At 52.5% G+C, this 20,739-nt stretch overlaps 6 protein-coding genes across 6 annotated transcripts; 3 read left to right on the top strand and 3 right to left on the bottom strand.

The window, feature by feature from the left end:
• Nucleotides 1–129: 129 nt before the first annotated feature.
• Nucleotides 130–2,035, bottom strand: SAPIO_CDS0095 (uncharacterized protein; the record flags this gene model as incomplete). Its single annotated transcript, XM_016782963.1, has 2 exons — nucleotides 130–1,425; nucleotides 1,499–2,035. The coding sequence occupies 2 exons, from the start codon at nucleotides 2,033–2,035 to the stop codon at nucleotides 130–132; spliced, it is 1,833 nt and encodes a 610-aa protein (XP_016646596.1).
• Nucleotides 2,036–5,892: 3,857 nt separating this feature from the next.
• SAPIO_CDS0094 (uncharacterized protein) lies at nucleotides 5,893–7,060 on the top strand (the record flags this gene model as incomplete). The annotated part of the gene is made up of 2 exons (XM_016782962.1): nucleotides 5,893–6,804; nucleotides 6,866–7,060. 2 exons carry the CDS (start codon nucleotides 5,893–5,895, stop codon nucleotides 7,058–7,060), a joined length of 1,107 nt encoding a protein of 368 aa, XP_016646595.1.
• Nucleotides 7,061–7,492: 432 nt separating this feature from the next.
• On the top strand, nucleotides 7,493–10,017 carry SAPIO_CDS0093 (Transcription factor tfiiic complex subunit; the record flags this gene model as incomplete). Its single annotated transcript, XM_016782961.1, has 2 exons — nucleotides 7,493–8,861; nucleotides 8,936–10,017. 2 exons carry the CDS (start codon nucleotides 7,493–7,495, stop codon nucleotides 10,015–10,017), a joined length of 2,451 nt encoding a protein of 816 aa, XP_016646594.1.
• A 195-nt stretch (nucleotides 10,018–10,212) lies between these two features.
• Nucleotides 10,213–11,352, bottom strand: SAPIO_CDS0092 (ADIPOR-like receptor IZH2; the record flags this gene model as incomplete). Its single annotated transcript, XM_016782960.1, has 3 exons — nucleotides 10,213–10,371; nucleotides 10,446–10,676; nucleotides 10,732–11,352. The coding sequence occupies 3 exons, from the start codon at nucleotides 11,350–11,352 to the stop codon at nucleotides 10,213–10,215; spliced, it is 1,011 nt and encodes a 336-aa protein (XP_016646593.1).
• A 1,516-nt stretch (nucleotides 11,353–12,868) lies between these two features.
• Nucleotides 12,869–17,255, bottom strand: SAPIO_CDS0091 (uncharacterized protein; the record flags this gene model as incomplete). The annotated part of the gene is made up of 8 exons (XM_016782959.1): nucleotides 12,869–13,789; nucleotides 13,849–14,299; nucleotides 15,282–15,425; nucleotides 15,486–15,815; nucleotides 15,869–16,371; nucleotides 16,607–16,726; nucleotides 16,783–16,990; nucleotides 17,059–17,255. 8 exons carry the CDS (start codon nucleotides 17,253–17,255, stop codon nucleotides 12,869–12,871), a joined length of 2,874 nt encoding a protein of 957 aa, XP_016646592.1.
• Nucleotides 17,256–18,090: 835 nt separating this feature from the next.
• Nucleotides 18,091–19,921, top strand: SAPIO_CDS0090 (putative amidase; the record flags this gene model as incomplete). Its single annotated transcript, XM_016782958.1, has 5 exons — nucleotides 18,091–18,642; nucleotides 18,698–19,119; nucleotides 19,173–19,466; nucleotides 19,514–19,746; nucleotides 19,806–19,921. The coding sequence occupies 5 exons, from the start codon at nucleotides 18,091–18,093 to the stop codon at nucleotides 19,919–19,921; spliced, it is 1,617 nt and encodes a 538-aa protein (XP_016646591.1).
• Nucleotides 19,922–20,739: the final 818 nt, after the last annotated feature.

The raw sequence follows: 20,739 nt of genomic DNA, 5'->3' as shown, positions 1-20,739 counted from the left end.
CATCTGTAAATCGAGTTTATTCGGCACATAAACTGCTAAAAACAAGAATTCCCACCAGATATCCCACATTCGTACCCGAAAAGGAGAACTCCCAGCCCAAAACTCCGATTCCAGAATCCAGTCCCTCCTTTACGAGCACTGAGTAACCGTGACGACAACAAAGTTCGAAGCTGCAGTAGCGGTCGCCGCCTGAGTAGCAGTAGCGGTAGCGGTAGCAGCGACGTCCTCCTCGGCCGCACCACCACCGACAGCAGCAGCTCCAGTAAGCAAGCTATTGAACAGATCAGCAGCAGTCTGGTCCTGCGTAGCGGCAAGCGCCTGCGCACTAGCATCCTCGCACGCAGCAACAGTAGCAGCTGACGCCTTGCAAGAGCTACCCAGCCTCTGGCAAATGAACGAAGAGATGATCCCGATCCTCTGCGCGCTGCCATGGTTAAAGTCCGCGTTGTTCGAAGGCGCGAAAGAAGCCTCACGGCGCCCATCGAAGCCAACACCGAATTTGATCGTGGGATCGGTGCAGCTGCCAAAGTCGAGGGCCTGACGCTTGCGGAGGCTGTTCTGCGCCTTGCACTCTTGGAGCTGCTGCTCGCACTGCGCCGTGCCACCGGCGAGTTGGCCGCTGTTGGCGGCGTTGGCGCAGGCGTTGTGCTGGATATCGCAGGAGCGGCTGAGCGCAGCTTGTTGGCCCGTGAATGTGTTGCCGTTGACGGAGAAGGGCCGGTCGCCGGCTGAAGAGATGACCGGGGGAGGGGCGCCGCCGAGCGTGCCGGTGAAGCTTTGGATGTTGACGCCGGCTGCGGTGGCGGCTTCCGTGGCAGCGGCACTAGTGGCGGCCGCGGCGGTGGACTTGGCGGCGCAGTTGGGGATCGTCCTGGTTACGACGCTGCAGACCTGGGAGGCAGCGGCAGCGGTCTCGGCAGCAGTGGCCGCGGCAGTCTGAGCGGCACCCGCGTTCTTGTTGCCCTTGTTCTTAGTGGCACCGGTCCGGCCACGTCCGCGGGTAGCACCAACTCGGAGACGGGTACGGCCGTTACCACGGTTCCTGCCATTGCCTCGGTTCTTGCCGGTCTTAGCACCGCCAGTGGCGGCGGGGACGCCAGCCGTACACGGGTTTGCGGTAGCCGTGGCAGTTTCAGTAGCGGCAGCAGTGTCGGCAGCGGTGTCGGCAGCAGTGTCGGCAGCAGTCTGTGTAGCGACGGCATCGCTTCCTTCAAAGACACCACCGGTAGCAAGGGCAAGGCCAACAAAGTCGATGTTGGTGGCCGAGATGACGCCGGTGCCGGTGAAGGTGGGAGTAATATCAGCGACGGCGGCAAGGACCTCGTCAGGGGAGGCGTCGAGGACAAGGAGCCTCTCCGTGAAGATGCAGCCGGGAAGATCACCGGCAGTATCACAAGTGTTGCCTGCACCGGTGGGGTCGTTGACCTGTTTGCGTTCTTGTTAGCTCTAATATCCTTTGACACATCCGAGATCCGCGGCCTAACAGAAATTAACTTACATCACCGGGGGCGAAAGTGCCCGACTCAAGAGCCACCAAAGGATCAACACCAATGAGAGCAAGTTGCTTAGCGAGCTCAAGAGTAATGCCAGTGTTGAGCGCCGTGGCACCGTCCGAGGCAGGGTCCTGATGTTGGTCAAAGGCTGCAATCTCAGGGTTCACGGCGTCCTCGGGGCAGATGACGCTCTTGACACCGACACCACCGGTGTTACGCTCGAGAGCCTGGTAGACCAAGGCCGCAGCCATACCGCGGACATCGCCAATCTCCTTAGCATTCGTGAAGGCCTGGTCGGCAGTGAACTGCTTGAGGCAGTCGAGGTTGATATCGGCCGTGACACCATCGGCGGCGGCAGCGTTGCCGAGGAGACCAAAGACAGGGTCGACGATTCCGAGGGGATTGTTGAGGTCGAGGAACTCCTTGACAATCTGGAGATAGAGCAGGTGAGACTGTTCCTGGGGGACCTCGCGCTTGTGGATGACGGGGTTGGCGGAGGCGAGACCCAAGAGGGCAGCGACGACTTGGTTCTGGTACTTCATTTTTTTCTTCTTTTCTTAGATGTGTAGACACTGGTCGATATATTTCTGAAAGAGAGACTGTCTTGGCTGCAGTCGACGAATCGAAGAAGATAGACGCACACAAAAAAGCTCCTTTAAATGTGGTATAAAATCCAAAATGAGTGGAAAGAATGGAAGAGTTCACAGAACTCGGGGCACAGAAAAAGAAGGAAGAGAAGAAAAGAAACGAAAGGTTAAAGACCGAGTGTTTGAAAAGGTCAAGCTCAGTAAAGCCTGGAGAGGAAAGAAGTGAAGGGCATCGTGATGGCGAGGGAGCAGCCGAGATAATATAGTCCACGGGAATCCTGGGAGAGCGACGATGCCCAGGCGATCTGCGAAACCAATTTTACCTCTCAGCACATCGGATGACAGAACTTGGGTAAGTTGGGGTGACTGCCCAAGAGGAAACAAGGGTTGACAGGAGGTTGAGCCGAAGGCAAAACACATGCGGTGCGGCATGTCAAGATCTGTCGGGGCCTAGTAAGGTGGGCCTGGATTCAGGTCTGTCACGACATGGGTAAGGCAAGGCATGAACCAGGCGGAGGGGCATGAACGGGGCCACCGGATGAACCTGGCAACATTAGATAGGTTACTAGCATTGCCAGTTAAAGCAAGAAGCGCGGCCGTCGAGAAGGGGTCGCCCGGGTTTGAGGCATCCTTGAAGGGTGGGGAGGTTTGGGGTGAGGCTTGACAAGGGTGCAAGGGCAGACATCGCGGCCTTCAAAAGATCTAAGCGCCGGCCTAAAGAAGTTGACCGAACGAATTAATGTAAGAGAGTGAAGGGGCTGAGTGTGCCAGTTCCACGATACTTCATCCTCGCCCCCCTCTCAAGATCTCCATGCCAGCACGGTAAGGCAGGACGATGATGATTTCTGCATAGCAGCGAGTCGACTATAATTTCCCAAAGAATTGACACCCTCGACGATCCTATAAGTTAACCATAATGCCTAAGCGAGCCGAGTGTCCCAAGCTGATGGTTGAGTGGTAGCGTATCAGGCAAGCAAGGGCAAGCTCAAGCGGGCGGTGATGGAAGACTACTTCGTACATTTCGCAGCCTATTAGTGAACGTCTACACCCCAAAACAGAAATTTTTGGTGTGGCAGGAAACCTGGGGTCGATCTGAGATGTAGATCAGACACGGTGAGCCGCAAGTTGTGCTGAAGCGACGTTTCGACAGGGGTCCGAGTCCCTCTTCGAACCTGGTTTGACAAGACCAGATCATCTCAGCGCGGATCCGACAAGATCCGCGGATGGTAAATTGGCAGGGGAAGAATTCATGAAGATGGAAATGGCTACCTCGTATTTTAGCTTGCACGCATAAGAACGATAGAATAATAGTTCAAGATGCCAGCTGGGAATTACCGAGGCAGTGATGATGTTGTGGAAGCAAGTGCCTGCCACTCCTGATCATGTAAACAATTTAGTGCAGGGTTCCTTCCCCAAGTTTCATCACCACTTCGGCCTTCACCTTCACGTTCACAGTCTCTCGGAGGCTCTATCTTCAATCACAACCACATCGCCGGGGGTTACTATAAGCATGCATTTTCAAAGCTCCCTTTAACGGACCAAGATGCGTATGCTGCCTCTGTCGTCCTGTCCTTCCATCAAAGTCGATGATTTCGGACTTCGTAATCCTCTCACCTGTATCGGCTGGGTTTACCGGATTCCAGCTGTACCTATTAATACCCCTGCTGTTGTACCTTTGTTTGACACCTCCCTGCCCTGACGGGGACGGGAGCCAATCCCTGCTCCTCTGTGCCTGTCAGTTCCTGTCTCTGACCACTGGGTCCAAACCGAACCCACCCGCCCATCATCCCAATCTTCATCCAAGCACAAGCACGGGCAGGCTCTTACAAAAGAGACTCTAACACGGCCTCGCCAACCCCTTGGGTCTCCGGCCAGGCCTGTCTCTTGATCTAGCGTGACCCCGTGCTCTCTCGGACGAGATTCAGTAGGCGCCGTTGGCCATTGATGGATTTCAATGTTGTCAACCACCCTCACGGGCCAGCCCCTGAACCCCTCTCCAGGGAACAATTTTCGGGCGTGCACTCTGCTTCGAATATGGTATCACGATCAAGTTCGGCGCGATGTGCCGAGCGCTGCCTTGTGATGTTACCCAAAACTGTTGCCCGGCCGGCGTCGCTCCTATGAGTGCCATGGCACCACTAATACTTTCTGCCATCCAAACATCGGTGGATTGAGCGCTCATGCGAACCCGAGAAGATTCGCATAGAGATTTTCGTACTATTGTGTGGCAAAGCCGTGCTCCTTCTGGCCAGGCCAGGTCATGGCTATGCCGGCCGGCTCTGCGTCTCTTTTGGTGTCATTAGTCGCCCGGCATCACGGAAAAGCCAAGTTGTCTGTTTTATTCCACCCGCAAGGGGTATTTTTTGGTCCTGGGATATTACTAGTTGGATCTAAACCCTTCGCCCGGTTTACTTCGCAAAGGTCAACCTGCTGGAATGAGTCCATACAGCGTGCAGCAAAATCGCTGATACTCCACATGGCAATGAACAGAAGAGCCGGATGTGCGCATAACAAATAGTTCAACGGAAAATGGAGTCTGCCTCCCTTATTCTTCACTCCATGGTAGCCCAATGCTTAGCATAAGAGCTCCTCCTGATCAACCAGAGGCTATGTATGTAGATCGACCAGATAAATCTTCGCCACGGACTGATCATGGGAATCTCGGAGATCGTTAGAGGTAGCAACTCCAATCCCGCTTCGTCCCTTCTAATATCTCGCATATTCAATGCTTGGCTCCCATTAATGCAGTGGGATTTACGATGATCTTAAGTTCATCCCCCTTAAGCTTAGAGCTCCTCCCTCCCCGTCGGACTCTCTCCCGCAACCGTGTGGCATGAGGGTTCTTCCACCCTAAAACGGCTCTTCTTGTGGTCCAAGAATGCGACGTCAGTTTCCCTGATGGACAAGACTGAGGCTGACCAGTCATTGGGTTCGACAAGTACGAGCTAGCAGTGACGCATCTTCATCGTCTTCAAACAAGGTTATTAAAACACGGGCTTTTCATTGCACAGATTATTTTATTTTAATTGTGTTGAAAATTATTTCGGGGCATTATGAACTGTGGTGAGAATTGAAAAGATTGAAGTCTTGATGAGATGGAATCAAATCAAATGAGACTCGGAATTTGAATGGAGTGTGATGACTAAGTCGGTGAGAACATCACAATCACCAACGGGCAGCTCATTTTGGGCCTCTCTGCCTTGACCACCGCAAACGAACAGTATCAAATGCACTTCATAATAGCTATTTGATCTCCTTAAACTCCCTCCTTGCTATTAACATACAGGCCATCCAATACTGCGTGGTAGGCTGTATCTGTATTGCACAAAAACGGTCGGGTTTTCCCAGTCCCCAGTAAACCGCCATTGGCCGTCAGTGATCAACCTCGAGATCCCATGGAGGGTTCACCAAGGTTGGGAAGCCACGGGCATTCCAGGAACAAGTCCGTCACAAAGGGTATGTATCATTACATAGAACTCCAAACTGGGAGTCATGCGTCACCGCGCCGTCCAGATGGTGAGGGGTTACACAAGCTCGAGATAGTCAAACTAATCGGAGTCACAACGTATCTCTAGCGAGGCCAAGATCATCGACTAAAGGTCCTTTAGATCTTGAAGAGTAAGAACATCTTTTCGAGATTGTTTCTTTTTAATTTTAATCGGCAAACCCAAGACCTAACCGCTCCATAAAGCTCGCCTTTATCTACCCCACGTCCACAGTCCCCAGCAATAAGAATAGCTCGGGATCGCACTTCGCTATCAAGACAGGGATCTCCGCTTCCTCGATCTGGTGTCAACTCTCCAGTTCCAATAATGCAGGAGCAGCAAGACACCACCGTGAGGGACTTTAGTTTCCTTCTCCGCCCGGAGATATACCACCCGCTCACTCCTCTGAACGTCCCCCTTGCCTTCCGCAACTCACCCAAACAGCCCAGCCCAGATACCTCCTTGGAGGAGTTACTAGCCAAGGGATTCTACCGCGCCGCCGCGATAGCAGCGGTCCAAGAGCTTACGTCGGCGGCCCCGGGGTCCCCGCGCATAGATCCCACGGACCACAAGAAAATCTTCAACCTTCTTTACGTACGGTTATCATGTCTAACCCTCATCGATGCCATGCCTCAGGCGGCGCAGGAGGTCAAGGCGTTCGAGGACATGAACAATCCCATGTTGTACATTGATGAGCTGACGGGAGAGCACCTTGTACCTTGGGACCTTCGCGTGTTGAACGTAAGGCTTCAAGCCCTCGGGTTTGGTGACCCGAGGAGGGCCGTCATGAGTTTCCACGACCTGGCCCGTGAAGCGCGGGACAATATCGCCAGGGCCAAGGCTGCCCATGATAATTCGGCAAGGGAGCTGTGGAAGGACAGATTGCACACACTGGGGATTAAAATCGCCGGTGCGCTCATCGAGATGGATGACTTATCCGGCGCGGCGTATCAGCTCTCCACATTGAAGGACCGCGAGGATGGCAAGGTGGCGCTTTCAAGGGCGCTGTTATGGCTTCACATTGGTAACGCCGATGAGGCAAGGCATGTGATCTCTAGAAGCGGATCCTCGACGAAGGTGGGCGAGAAGGTCGTCCTCGCTCTCGCCGACATGGCAGATGGGGAATTTGAAGCCGCGCTGGATAAGTGGCGGGCGATCAACGAAGATGAAGAGCAGGGAGATGAAATGGTTGGCATGAACATGGCCGTTTGCCTCTTATACATGGGCAAGATGTCAGAGGTGAGCCTGCTCCGTTACTATTATTCTCTGCCCTGGCACATGCTAACTGAAGTCACCATAGGCAAGGGTCTTGCTCGAGGATCTAGTGCAACAAGGATTCTCTTCGCACACTCTTCTGCAAAATTTGTCGACCATCTATGAGCTATGCACTGAACGAAACAAGAAGGGCCTCAAGTTGAGGTTAGCGGAGAAGGTTGCTTCCATGGAAGAGTCCGAGAGGGGATGGGAGAGATTGAATGTGGACTTTAAGCTGTAGTAGAATAGTCAATTGATCATGAACTCGAAAGATAATTTTCATGGAAATATTCCCCAATTTTTTTTTCTTAATGTTTGTCTATCATCAGTCGTAGAGTGTGTCGCATCCGCATCCTTCAATTGAAGCACCAAACTCCGCTAGTGTCAGCGGCTTGGAGCGACCTGAGGCTACTCTATTTTCGCTGGCACTGACGTCGACCCCCACCAAAATCAATCAATCAATTGATCTCATGAACCGCTTGACTTTAGCAATATTTCTCCACGGCTCATGCACCTCGTCCACCCTCTCACAATCTCACATGAAACTCTCATCTTCACAACTCAGTTTCTCGGCCAACTAGAATTTTTGAGAATGTCGTTTATTATCATCAAGAACTCCAATCAACGCGACACAAGCGCCTTCTAAGAAAAATAAACTCCGCACATTTCCACCATGCCTCCTCTCCGACGCTCGACGAGGCTGAGGAGGCCAGTCTCTGCAGGCGCCGACCCCGAGTCTGAGCCTGAAGAGGAGGTAACAGTGTTGGCATTGATGCCCAAGAGTAGGAAGCCAAGGAGGAATGCTTCCGCTGCGCGAGCGGCCGTCGAGGGATCAGAAAACGATGCGGAGAGGGGTGATTCTGAGGTGGCGAGGGCACCGGGTGATGAGGACGCTGGAAGTGAGGCGGCTAGCGGAGAGGACGAAGAAGTGGGGGAAGAAAGTGAGATTGAAGGTGGAGAATACCAGCAGGAAGGCGATGAAGAGGACGGGGACGAGGATGAGGTTGAAAGCGCCTCGTCCGAGGACCAAGACGAAGAGGAAGAATCAAGTGCCGAAAGCGACGCGTCGGCAGAAATTCGTGTCCGCAAAGCAGAAGAAAAGACTGGGAAAGCAGACGTCGACCCCAACGAAATTGAGCCATATCCATTTTCCAAGAAAACCACTCGCGCTTACGAGGGCCCGTTCAAGCGCCAGCGCAAAACCCCCCATATCTTCCAGTACATGTATGGACCCGATGAGGCGCATACCATGTTGGCCTACAACATGCTCAACCGGTGGTACGGCCTCGACACACTCCCCGAACGGCCTACGGACGACGACTCTACGATACCAATCCGTACGCCATGGCTGCCACCTGGATTTGAGGCGTCGCAACAGCAGGCGTGGAGCGAGTGGATAGAAAGGTACAGGAAGGACGAGAACATCAGAGAGCGCCAAAAGTGTGTGAAATTGAGTAAGGCCGGCATGGCGCCGTATTTGGTAAAGCCAGAAGGGAATCTCGTGGTCCTACTAGGTCCTTATGGTGAGCAGACGGAAGCCACGTTTCCTGGAGGCGCCAACAGAGCCATTTCTCTAAACGAGCTCGACCTCCCCATCGACGGCAACACGAGTCGTGGAGGGGCCAAGCATCCAAAAGGGTGGATGTTTGATGTGGGTGGTCTCGTCCTCTCTCTCGCCTGGGCGCCCCGCGTTGATAAAACCGACCAAGTCCTCGCTCTCTGCGTCGTGCCTCATTCGGATCAACATCACCCCAACACGGCTGAGAAGGACGCATACAAGGGATCTCGGAAGCATGGCATTATTCAATTCTGGAAGTTTAGTGCGAAGAAGGGGAAGTTCGACATCATGGTGCCGAAGGCGGATCCTGCGATTCTCTTGAGGACCTTGATGTTTGACTGGGGGAGGGCAAGGCGGATTAAGTGGTGCCCAGTTGCGCCAGCTGACGAATCTCTGCTTGGCCTACTTGGTGTTCTTACGGGAGATGGCAAAGTTCGTGTGTTGGAGGTTGAGAATGTGAAGCCGAAGGAACGCTCAACATTCTGTAAGTGCACCGCCACTCATATCCTCCCTTCTTTTCACTCCACACTCTACTGCAGATACTAATAATCCAAACAGCCAAGGTCGAAACATCAATGTTTACCCTATCCATCCCCGATGAGGACGGAGTCGAAGCCACCGCATTCGCCTGGGTCAACACCAACCGAATAGTCGTCGGCTACACCGACGGTACCCTAGCCCTCTGGTCCCTCTACCCCCTCGTCCTCCTCTCCCGCCACCCCATCCACACAACCTACATCGTCGACATCGCCACGGGCTACCCCTCCCGCCCCTACCTCGTCGCCTCCTCCCCCGTAAGCGGTTTCCCCGCCTTAATCGACTTCACCTGCCCAGCCTACGAAACCACCGGCTTCACCCGCACAACAATCACCACGCAGCCGAACCTCCTCCAATGGCACGACCACCTCCAGGGTTTCCTATCCTGCTACCCTTCTGGTTCCGTCACGGAGACGTCGGTGGGCTTCATGCACCATCGATATTTCCCCCACGTGCGCCGCGTCGCCGATTCTCCTAGCCTGCTCACCTGTCTTGCGGCGGGATACACGCACCCGTTTCTTCTCACCGGCCTTAGGGATGGTTCGGTGTGGGCTTGCAACGGGTCGAAGAAGATTTTCGCGTCGAGACAGGATAGGCCGTTGAAGCTAAAGGTGTTTGAACATGAATTTCGCCCGGCGGAAAGGTTTGACGGGCCGGGGTCGGAGGAAGCTGCCGCGGAGGAGAAGTTTAAGGGGGTGAGGGGTGCGGCGAGGATATTGCAGGGGTGGGAGGAGGAGGCGAATGTGTGGAGGATAGACCGGAGACGCTCGATTCGGAATACGGGGCAAAAGAAGGCAACGAGGACGCCGAAAAAGAAGATGAAGAAGGATGAAGAAGGCGACCAGGAGGGCGAGAATGAAGAAGAAGAGGACGGTGGCCCGATGGAGGTTGATGACGAGGAACAGAACTCTGCGGCCGAGGTGAGCGGGGACGGGGATGACGAGCCTGTGAGTAAGGATACGAGGGCTTTGATCAACCACGAGCCTTTCACCAGGATTATGGTCATGGAGTGGAATCCAAATCTGGAGCACGGATTCTGGGCGGCTATAGCGACTGCATCTGGCCTTGTGAGGGTCATGGATTTGGCAAAGGGTGAAACGTGAGCGGGTATCCAACGCTCGAGGAAGCAAAACTTTGTCTTTCATTCCCAACAACCTTCTATGTATTATAATTATGATACCATGAGCACGTCTATGTGTATAAGTTTCTCGTCACGAGTATTATCTCTCTCTCAAAAAAAAAAGGACCAAAACCAGAAGAGAGGAGAAAAAAATTCCGCCGTGTCTTGTATATGTCTATCAACATTGCCTGCCCATGACTCTCTGATGATAATCAAAGGCCTTGCTCATTCCGTATAAATGTGTAACCGCGGCCAACAAGACGAAAAAGTGGAAGAGCTGATGCGAGCTGCCCCAGATATCAAACTTGCCAGGGAAGCTTCTTTCGGGCCACCGGACCTATCAACCTAGTTAGCGAAGATGTCCAAAAAATCGAGATCTGTTGGATCCTATTCCACATAGCGCGAACGTACTGCGTAGAGAACAGCACCGAAAATATACATGAGCCCGTGAAGAAGGACGAGGCTAAGGCTCATGCGGTCTTCAAGCTCTTGGAAGCTGTACTTTTGCAGCCCGTGGATCACGGGCACGATGCCTGATGTGCCCAGGGCGATAAACATGGCCGTTCGCCAGGGCCGCCATGTCGGCGTTCGGAAGCGATCGAGCCAGGAGACGATGCCGCATCCCAGGCCGAGTATGCACATCTAGCATCGTGTTAGCGACTAATCCCTGGAAGGAACAAACCCAGCAAAAACTCACAATCCCGAGATAAAGCGTTATAAGCTTCGGCTCGCAATAGAAGCCGTAGTAGAGAGCAGGAACATAGCTCCCAACAATCAAAAAGATGATGCCCGAGTAGTCCAACTTATTCCCCACCCGCGCAACAACCTCCGAATGGCTCGAAATTGTATGGAAAGCGGCGCTCATACCCAAACAACATACGGCGCCGGCGAAAAAGCATGCAAAGACAAGCACGTCCGAGCTCGTGGCGGCCTCGTACCTCGGCGCGATGACATTATAAAGAAACGTCGCGCCCGACGAGAATGCGACGGCGCCGAGCAGGTGCGAATAGATGTTCACGGTCTCGTTGTGGAGGTAGCCCAGGGAAGCAAGGCAATCGGCGAAGCTGTTCGTCGAGGGGCGGTAGCCGCGGAGGATGTAGGAGTTGTCGCGGCGCCATGCGGGCAGGTCGTCCCAGAAGAGAAGGAAGGCTCGCTCGACTTCGGCTTCGAGGTGTTTTGCTTTCGCGATGAGGGAGTCGGCTACGGATGCGATGGATGCGATGGAGGCGACGGAGGAGATGGATGCTACGGAGGAGCGGCGCCGGCGGCGCCGGAGCGAGGGGTTGTCTTCTTCTTCTTCGGCGCGTTTGGGATCCATGGCCGCGTGAGAGATTTGAAATCTAGGACAGTTTAACGGGGATGTAGGAAATAAATTAAAAGGTAATCATCTTGACGGAAAGGTGGAAAAGACGTTTAATAAAAGCGCAGAGTCCGCGCGGCCAGGATTCGACTTGGGTGAGCTCAACAGATTACAAGAGTGGGATGCTTGAATATTGGTGGGGACCGAGGCCTTGGTTTGGGCTGGACTCAAGAGGCATGTGGACTTAAGCGAATATCGTTTAACTGGACCTTTTCCTGACCCGAAAGGCTGGGTAAAAAACATCCAGCGGCTCGTCCCTGCCTTATGAACTATTAGCCTTCCGGGTTATTCTCAGCTGCATAATAGAGTAAAGATAGCAACGGTCAGCATCTAATCTACATTACCTGTGTGAAACCATCTTTAATGGAAACGACCTCAAGCGTCATATCTCTACTCGACACCTGGCAGGGCTGTAGGCTGTTGTCAGGAAGTGTCACAACATGTCCGCGAGCAGGTCACGAGTGGGCGGTGCGGCGTGGCACAATAAAATTGAAAGTCACGTGAAGATCCGGCAGGAGAAAGTTGGGACCAAGTCCGACCACGAGGTTGAAAGATATTAGTTCGTTGGTTGGTCGTTGACCATCTCTATAAGTTCTACCATGTATCTATCGGTTTGCCTTCCAGCCTCTTCAGTAGCCAATTCAAAGTACAACGACACCCCTACACTTGAATACGCACTTTCTCATCGAACACCGTAAATGCGAAGTACTGCTTGACTGCCCCGCTTATTTCATAACAGGCACGACACAACCCAACACTAACCCTACGAACCTTAGTGAGACCTCGTGCTTGTGTTCGGATCGTAACGGGAAGCATCTTCAGCTAACCAGTACTTGAGAGCCGAGACAATTTGCGTGCAGCATCGAGATCAAGCGGCGAAAGCGATGCAAGTGCTATGGTGCTATCTTATAAGGTCTGGAGCTTGGCTTTTAAATTTGATGTAAATTGCCAATTGCAGCAATGTCATGAAGCATCTAATCGCGTGAGAATGGATGCCTGGGAGGCTTTTCAAACCTGAATCTCGTCGTTTAGATAATCGTTGATCTATAAGTAACGACGGACTAAGCGGACCCGGCAAACCTGGGTGCAAAGCCGGCCACGGTTGGTTGGAAGAACTATTTTGACATAGTGGAGGTTTACGACCAGTTAAGAAAGATTTTGGTTTTCGCCAACCGTCCATAGGCAGTCAACAATTGACCACAGTGATATCGGTATCTTTTCCCGGTAACGCCCATTGTCACTTCCGTGATTTCTCTTTTTAAGAGGTATACTGGGAAGCACTCAAGAGTTATCCTACCCCTAGTTTCGGGGTCACAGTCTAAATAAACAAAAGTGACATTCCTGAACATGGCGGGGTGGCAAACGAAAAGGAGCGCGTTCTCGTTTGCAAGCCATAACACCGCGAGTGTTGACCGCTACCCCAAGCTAATCGTACATACATCACTACTGCATCAACGGAAAACTATGGTACACTCTAGCACATTTCCTGAACACTCATCCTAGGGGAGAACAGCTCCTGTGTATCAACATCCCCTCGCTCACCCCATTCCTCGACTTGAGCTTTCCTTACACTCCATACATCTTCCAACTCGTCAAGAGTCCGTTGTACTTCCCCATAAGTCAGACGTTGCAGGATGTCGCGCAGCAAATTCCGCAATAGCATCATTTCTCCCTCGCTAGAAACGGCATACCCGAAAATGAGAATTGGCCAAACCCCTAGGAAGCCGTGGCACCAAGCGCTGGAAGCGTTGGGCCGACGCAAAATCTCCAGCCCCTGGCAGAGTTGCCAAGGGCCTTTTCCTGGCCTGCGACTCCCAAAGATGACTTCATCAGGGGGCGGGGCGTTGGCAGCCCACAATCCGGATGTGGAAGCCTCGGTGATCCAGTCTAGGAGAAGCGAAGCCGCGAGAACATATAGAATGGTCGTCTCGGAAGAGGAGCCTCCGTCCTCTGGCGACAACGAGGCGGTGTTGCTGTCCATGAATACAAAAGCTTCCCAGAAGTCCATTTCCGTTCTCAACCGGGCCAATGAGTCAGCGCTCTGTTGCGAAGCCCAGTTGCGAAAGTTCAGAACGTCGAGAATGAGGCGGTATAGTGATAGAGGCATACCGAGTACTGGACTCGAATCTGTACGTGATGTTGCTGTATTCGTCCTGGTTGAGTCGAGCATGGATTCGACCTGGTCCAACCATTGGCCCTCGACAGGAAAATAGGCTGTGAAGGGCCTCCTCATCGACAGCAAGGAGGCCTGGTAGAGTACGCTCTCTACTGTAAGTCTCCCAGTGGCCCGCGACGTGAATGGCTGATGGGACTCGTTGCTGAAGACAACGTTGAGTAGCTTCATAGCACCAGCGACGTGTTTTCGGGGATCGACAACGTTGTCTAGACTCCACAACTGTTGGGCATTAGTGTGCTATCCAAGAGATGCAAGACATATTTGCGGTGATGACCTACATCGTAGATATAGAGATAAATGACTGCGGTAAGCAGCGAGATCCCAGGAACCGTCTGGCCCGACTGTACCCTGCTGAGCTCCTGATTCACCTCCTCGACGGCCCGCGAATAGCATGTGAGCGCAACCGCCTGGTGCCGTTTTTGTTGGAATCGTATGAATTGGGTTGCAGCACAGGCAGCCATGACTGCGTATTTTACGCACTCGCAGTGTAGCATCATGGAGGCGATCTCGCATTGGTATTCCTGGAAGGAGGACTTGTTCCATGTTGGGAGCACGAGTCGCGGCGAGAGGCCGTCACTGTCAAGAAAGTAGTTGAAGAGCCTGAACTCAATCTCGGAGAATGGTGCAGCGCTCCCGGCGGTGAACGCCATGGTGAAGAAGGCATGTTTGTACCGGACAGCCAGCTCATAGCTGGATTCTTCGCCATTGGGTGATGAAGCATTACCTTGACTAGATGCAGAATGGCGCCGGGGCCCTCGACGGCCATGTCGTCGGTCACAGAGATCAGTCAGCGTGGGCCAGGTGCAATGCCGGTTGTGGGAAGAGCAATTGCGACAGGATGGCCTCTCCTCGCCACATTTGACTCGGCGCTTTCGGCCTGGGATACGTTAGGACTCGCGGAGGAGCGAGAGTATGGAGACGCACATGTGAAGCACCCGGTCTTAGTCCTCAGTCTCGAGTTCCCCATTGTTGCGGCTCTTTCTTTGGCAGCTGCTTTCGAAGCTTGAGCGTGTTACCCTGAGAAATAAACATGGGAGGGTGAAGAGGATGAAGTTTTGGTCCTCTCGGTTAGGAGGAGGAGATAGCACGATGGCGAAAATGCGGGGAGGCACTAGCGCTATCTATCTAGCCTCCATTAGTCTTGGAGATGGTGGGATCCGGGGCATTGGGACATGATAAGAACGGTGTGGATTCTAAAGCGAACGCAGCCATTGATGATGCGGGGCCGCCAATAAGTTGATGGCCGGCCATCTTCGAATTGCCAAACGCACGCGGGCAATCTATGGTCTAATTTGCACAGTGCAGAGCGATTCAGATCTAGCTCCATCCCTGTCCACGCTACTCTGCAGTCTGGACTCTTGGGGTCGCTGGTCTAACTAAGAGCGGAAGAGTCCACTTCTAGGGCGTCTTGATTACGCATGCAGATCATACCATGTTAGGGGCTAGCACGAGAAGAGTGACATAGATTGATCCGCGAGAAGGAAATTCAGTTGGATTGGTCTCCAGATGGCAAAGGAGGTTCACGATGTGGTACGGAGGGAATCGTCACGTTTCAAGACTACTAAGATGGCTATCCAATCATAGACAACCGGTCCGCCTCACTCCTTCGTTTCATGGCCTCGGTTCCTCGGACAAGAGGCTGTTTCGGCCATACCACCACGGCTCTCCATGTTAATGCAGCAGCCCATCATCCTTCACCTGCTGGACATACTTCAAGTATCTATCAACACTAGCTTTGCGAATCTGACGACCCCACTTGATAAACACAAGGAACACGGCAGTTTGAGCAAGGGCCGTGAAAGCAGCAAGAAGGAACGCATCCTGGTAGCCCATGTTCATGACCCAGGGGGTGATTCTACCAGCATTGGTTAGCGGAGCGTTCTTTGGCACCGGGGAGACGTCAGGGAAAGCTCACCCATAGCTCACTGCAAAACCCATCGTGTTTCTGATAATGATGACGGTGACAATGGCATCAGCGCCGAGGTCCTTGTAACAGTCTATGCAGTAGCTGATGGGCAACTGGCATCCGATTGCCACCGACCCAGCCAAGACGCCCATGGCAAACACTAGGCCAAACCAATGGACCTTATGGGCCGCGCCAACTCCCCAGAGGAGCATTGCGCCAGGGATCGTAATGAGCAACAAGCTATAGAGCCACAATCGGTACTCGGGCTCCATGATGCCGTTGTTGCGGCGGGCTTTCCAGATAATAAACTTGTCACCAAAAGGTCCGGAATATGCGACGCTGTTTTGTCCGTCAGTAACCCTACCACATCTCGTCATCAGAGAAACACGTACCCGAAGAACACTCCGATGAGGCAGGACACATAGGAAAGGCCAACGATGCTGGCAGAAAAGTTGTAAGGAGGGGATGACAATATGAGAGACGCCGTGCCGTTCAGAACATTGAAATAGCAAACAATCGCCCCGTACATGAAACCGGAGAACACGACGATGGGCAGCGAGAAGAAGACGAATGGCCTCGTCAGCATGCCCATCAGAGGCACGTCATTCTGGAGGTCTTGGCGGCGGATAATCTTCATCTTCTGAAGGAATGTCAGGTTTGTCCTCGGCCGAAACTGTCCCTCGGCGGTGTCTATGTTGTTGGAAATGCTGTGCTCCTGAGCAGCCGCCTTTTCCGAATCGGACTGGTTCCGTGATGGTTGATCGACGGGTGTCAGTCTTGATTCTGTGTCCTCATCTACGTCAACAGCCAAAATGGCTTTGCGGTTGAAATTGGTTTCCTCCATCAGAAAGAAAAGGATCAGAAATCCGCCGCCGTTGAAGATGGCACACCAATGCTGTTCCAGGGGTTAGCGCAAGCAAGCATTGGAAGCCTCCATTCATTCGACCATACCAGAACCCATGCCCATCCCTGGCCATCGTTGATGAATCCAGACATAATTGGGGCCAAGAAATTGCTGCCAACCAGGAAGAGAGCATAGAATCCCACGTATGTTCCTCTCTCGTGAGTAAAGTACTGTGTACAGTCAATCATCGAGACGTAGACGTCAACTTGTCAGGACCTAGACTTACAACATCCGCAATAGAGATTTCACAAAGAGATTCGATCGGTGCGCCGAATACGCCTTGGATCACCTTGTTGGCTATCCATTGGCCGTTGGTGGTGGCGTGGGGAGCCCATATCATGATTGCCTGTTCAAAAAGAGGTCAGAGTATGTCTAAGAGATCCGTGATGGCAGCAGGCTAACCATGGTACCCAGGAGAGAGAGGAGGTAGACAGGGCGCTTTCCAAACTTTTGAGCAAGGGGTTGCCAGATCAAGCAGCCCCATCCAAGAGTCAAGAACATGTAGCCAGTGCCGGAGACGAGAGTCTCGATGGTCAGTCCGGTCGCCGTCGAGATTGGGACAAGGACGGAGTAGATGGCCGCTGATGCAATACCGACCGCGAGACAGTAGCTGAACGGGACGAGAGGTGAGCAGATGGGCTTTCAGTGGCAGGGGGCTTGGGGCTGACGGTCACTTACATGCAAATACAGAAGAGAAACAAGTTCTTTCTTCGGGGACTCCAGTTCAAGGGGTCGTCAGGGTCCGATGAAGGTGCCGGAATAAGAACAACGTCTCGACGGCCACCCTCTGCATGGCGAGAGCGCATCGTTCCCTCGAGATCAACGAGATGAACAGTCCCAGGGACAAAGTCCGAGGACGGGGTTGCAGGCGCCATGTCGAAGTGCTGAAGTGTTTATTTCGGGGGTGATATTTGCTAGGGAGTCAAACGAGACAAGGGTAAGACTTTGAGAGAGCTAGGACTACTGTCAGTCGTTTGGAGATTGACGAGCGACGAGGCTGACGTATAAATAAGCATCATGCCGAGCGAGTTGACGATGGTTTTAACATTGATAGAACAGACCACACCTTAAACACGGACCGGCCAACCCCATTCCCCCGTCCATGGCTAATCTATACGCTATCGGTTGCTGTTGATCAAGGTGGTGGAATCCCGACCACTCACATTGTATTGCGAGAATTAGTTCGTTCCAAGGACCATCTGACAAGGATACTCCCGGAGATGGTGGTTGCTCAACGGCCCTGAACGGACCAATCGCAATGAATAACGAATCATGGGCCAATCCTTGCAAATAGCGAGGCTCGTTCCGGCCAATCAATGGGAATTGCGAAAAGATAGGCGCGATTGCCCAATTGAGGAATTCCATCTTTTGCCCCCCGGGGGGGGGTTTGGGTTCTAACCAGCAGGACGAGCTCAGGCGGGAGAATAGCTTCAAGTATGGACCGCGGGGGAGGCTCGATCACCAAGAATGCACATACTCCATGAACTGTGCGGGGAAAACAGCGGATCACGCATCACGGATCTTAGAGGTCGACACTTCTGGGTTCCTCTTGGGGATTATAAAAGCAACCCCCGAGTCCTCTGTGCCAGGTGAGGTTCACATATCCAGCAACCGGCCTATTGACCTCTTCACGTACTACTCAACTGCCCATCCCTTTCTTCTTCCCATTTTTTTTTTTTTTTCAAACATCAATCAAAAATCACTCTGACCATGGCTCCTGCTGACTGGGAAGTCAAAGCTGAAAGATGTCGAAAGATTCTGACAGATTCGATGAATCCAGAGTGGCTCTTGTCCCCTCAGGACCTCCCACCCCCAGAGCAACTCGATGTCTCAACCTTTATTGATTCATGCAAGCTGCTAACTCCTCGAGAGTTGGAAATCACCAGGACCGATGCCACCGACCTGGTCGCTCAGATGGGAGCGGGCACCCTGACTGCCGTTGAAACCGTCACTGCGTTTCTCAAACGCGCTCACGTTGGCCACCAACTTACCAACTTTGCCACTGAATTCCTGGTCAAAGAGTCCCTCGACGCTGCACAGAAGCTTGATGAGCATTTCAAGTCTACTGGAAAGCTCGTGGGGCCTTTGCATGGTGTTCCCATCTCTGTAAAGGAGCATGTTGGGTTCAAAGGCCGCGTCTGCCATACCGGATACGTTGCTTGGACCGACAAGATTGCCGAAGAGGATGCATTGATCCTCCGAATTCTGGGGAAAGCTGGTGCCGTCTTTCACGTCCGAACAAACGAGCCACAGAGCTTGATGGTAAGCCCCCAAAAAAATTCCCGAATTATGAAAACAATTGCTCATCATGGGACAGCACATGGACTGCAGCAATCCCATCTATGGCGCGACATGCAACCCATACAACCGCAAGCTCACATCTGGCGGCTCAAGCGGTGGCGAGGGTGCTGCGCTGGGTCTCCGCTGCTCCGCCATTGGCATTGGAACTGACATTGGAGGCTCTGTCAGAATCCCGGCTGCTTTCTGCGGTGTCTATGGTCTTCGCACCACTGCCCTCCGTAACCCGTACAAGGGCGTCATCCTGGCTGGCGCTGGCAATGAGAGCATCCGCTGTATCATCGCGCCATTGGCAAACAGCCTAGCGGATATCAATCTCTTCCAGCAGGCCCTCCTCGACGCTGAGCCTTGGGAGGAAGAGACGTCACTGGTTCCGCTGGAGTGGAAGCCGACTCATATCCAACCTCATGAGGTCACCATTGGCATCATTTGGGATGACGAGTAAGCCCTCGACTCTGCCAAAGGTTGAATTTTGCCAACTAACACTAAACCAGAATCATGCGCCCCTACCCACCAGTTCTGCGCGCCTTGAAGTATGCCGAGGCCAAACTAAAGGGAGCCGGTGTTAAGGTCGTCGACTGGGCTCCTCTCAACCACCAAGAGGGCTTCGACATCCTTTCCGCCCTCTATTTCCCTGATGCAGCCAAGACGCAGAAAGATATCCTGGCGGAGGGAGGAGAGCCTATCGATTTCCTAACGACCTGGGCATTCGGTCTTGCAAAACCTGAACCGCTATCCCTGGCAGAGAACTGGGAAATGAACGTGAGGCGAGAAAACTACAGGGAGGCGTAAGTTACCACTCTTTGAGGGTGATGCAGTGCTAATGAGTCAAAAGTTATCACAAGGCTATGACGGACCGCGGCGTTGACTTCATCCTGTGCCCTGCATACATGGGCCCTGCTTCAACGCTCGGGGGTGGACAGTATTTCCACTACACTTCAATCTGGAACGCTCTCGACCAGCCTGCCGCTGTATTCCCGACGGGGTTGAAATCTGATCCCAAGATTGACGTTGCCGATACGGAGTATAAGCCTCGTTCTGCAGCGGAGCAGCGAGAGTATTCCAAGTGTAAGTTTCCCGTTCCCATCTGTGTCTCTAAAAGACATAGGCTGAAACTGCGATGGTAGATGTCCCTGAAACATTTGCTGGTGCTCCACTTTCCCTTCAAATTGTTGGAAAGCATTTCCGCGATGAGAGAGTTGTTGCGGCCACGGACATGGTCTCCAAGATTGTTCAGGGATGATTCGGAACAAAGATGATATAGGGGCTAGTTGGCTATTCTCCGGGAGCTACTCTGCTCGGGCAATGCTTTGGATATCTCCGATATGTATAGCTTTCCGAGTAGTGCTTAAGTCAAAATGAACTCCATTGACCTTTCAAGGTTTTTGTGTCAAGTGCCTCCTCATTAGCACTATCAGGATTTAACCAGTTAAAACGGTGCCAAGAACAGCTTAAGATACTGCCGCAACAACTTGAGGGCCAAACCAATGAGAACATTCAGGGGAGTATTAGGTTTTCTCTCCAAAGCCCAGCACTGGCTAGTTCTCCGACGGACTAATCACTTTCCACTTGCATAGGCCTCATCTCCAAGAGGTGTCTTGTCCCCGCAGAGGAACACTCATTGGCCCTAGTGCCTTTGCCACAGCGTCTGGAGTAATATCTACTGTAGACGTTGTGGAGTCTCTATCTTCAAGGGGAGCCCATACTATTCTTGTCGTCCGTTGGAGGTGGTCTAGATCCGCTGGGAATGAAAGGGTGGAAACCTTTCATACGAAAAATATAGAACAAAAAAAGGCTACTGTTTATGGAAATAGCTTCAAAAAAATAAAACAGAAGAGAAGTTAAAAAAGAGAGAGAGAAAAATAAAATTAGAGCAGCTGGACTGCCTTCAACCTTTACGATCGCATTCATTGCATACAGAGATATAAATAGGTAGGTTTCCTATACTTTCGCAAACTCTATATGCAGTAAAATTAGGACAGACAAGTAACGAGAGCCATTATCAATTCTATAAAAAGAAAAAGAAAAAAAAACGTGCTTTTGACACAATTTAAGCCGAGC

The sequence above is a fragment of the Scedosporium apiospermum genome (assembly GCF_000732125.1).
Source record: "Scedosporium apiospermum strain IHEM 14462 chromosome Unknown SEQ_SAPIO_0011, whole genome shotgun sequence".
Lineage (NCBI taxonomy): Eukaryota > Fungi > Ascomycota > Sordariomycetes > Microascales > Microascaceae > Scedosporium > Scedosporium apiospermum.
The sequence above is the reverse complement of the archived record's forward strand: the minus strand, read 5'-3'. Positions and strand labels throughout refer to the sequence as shown.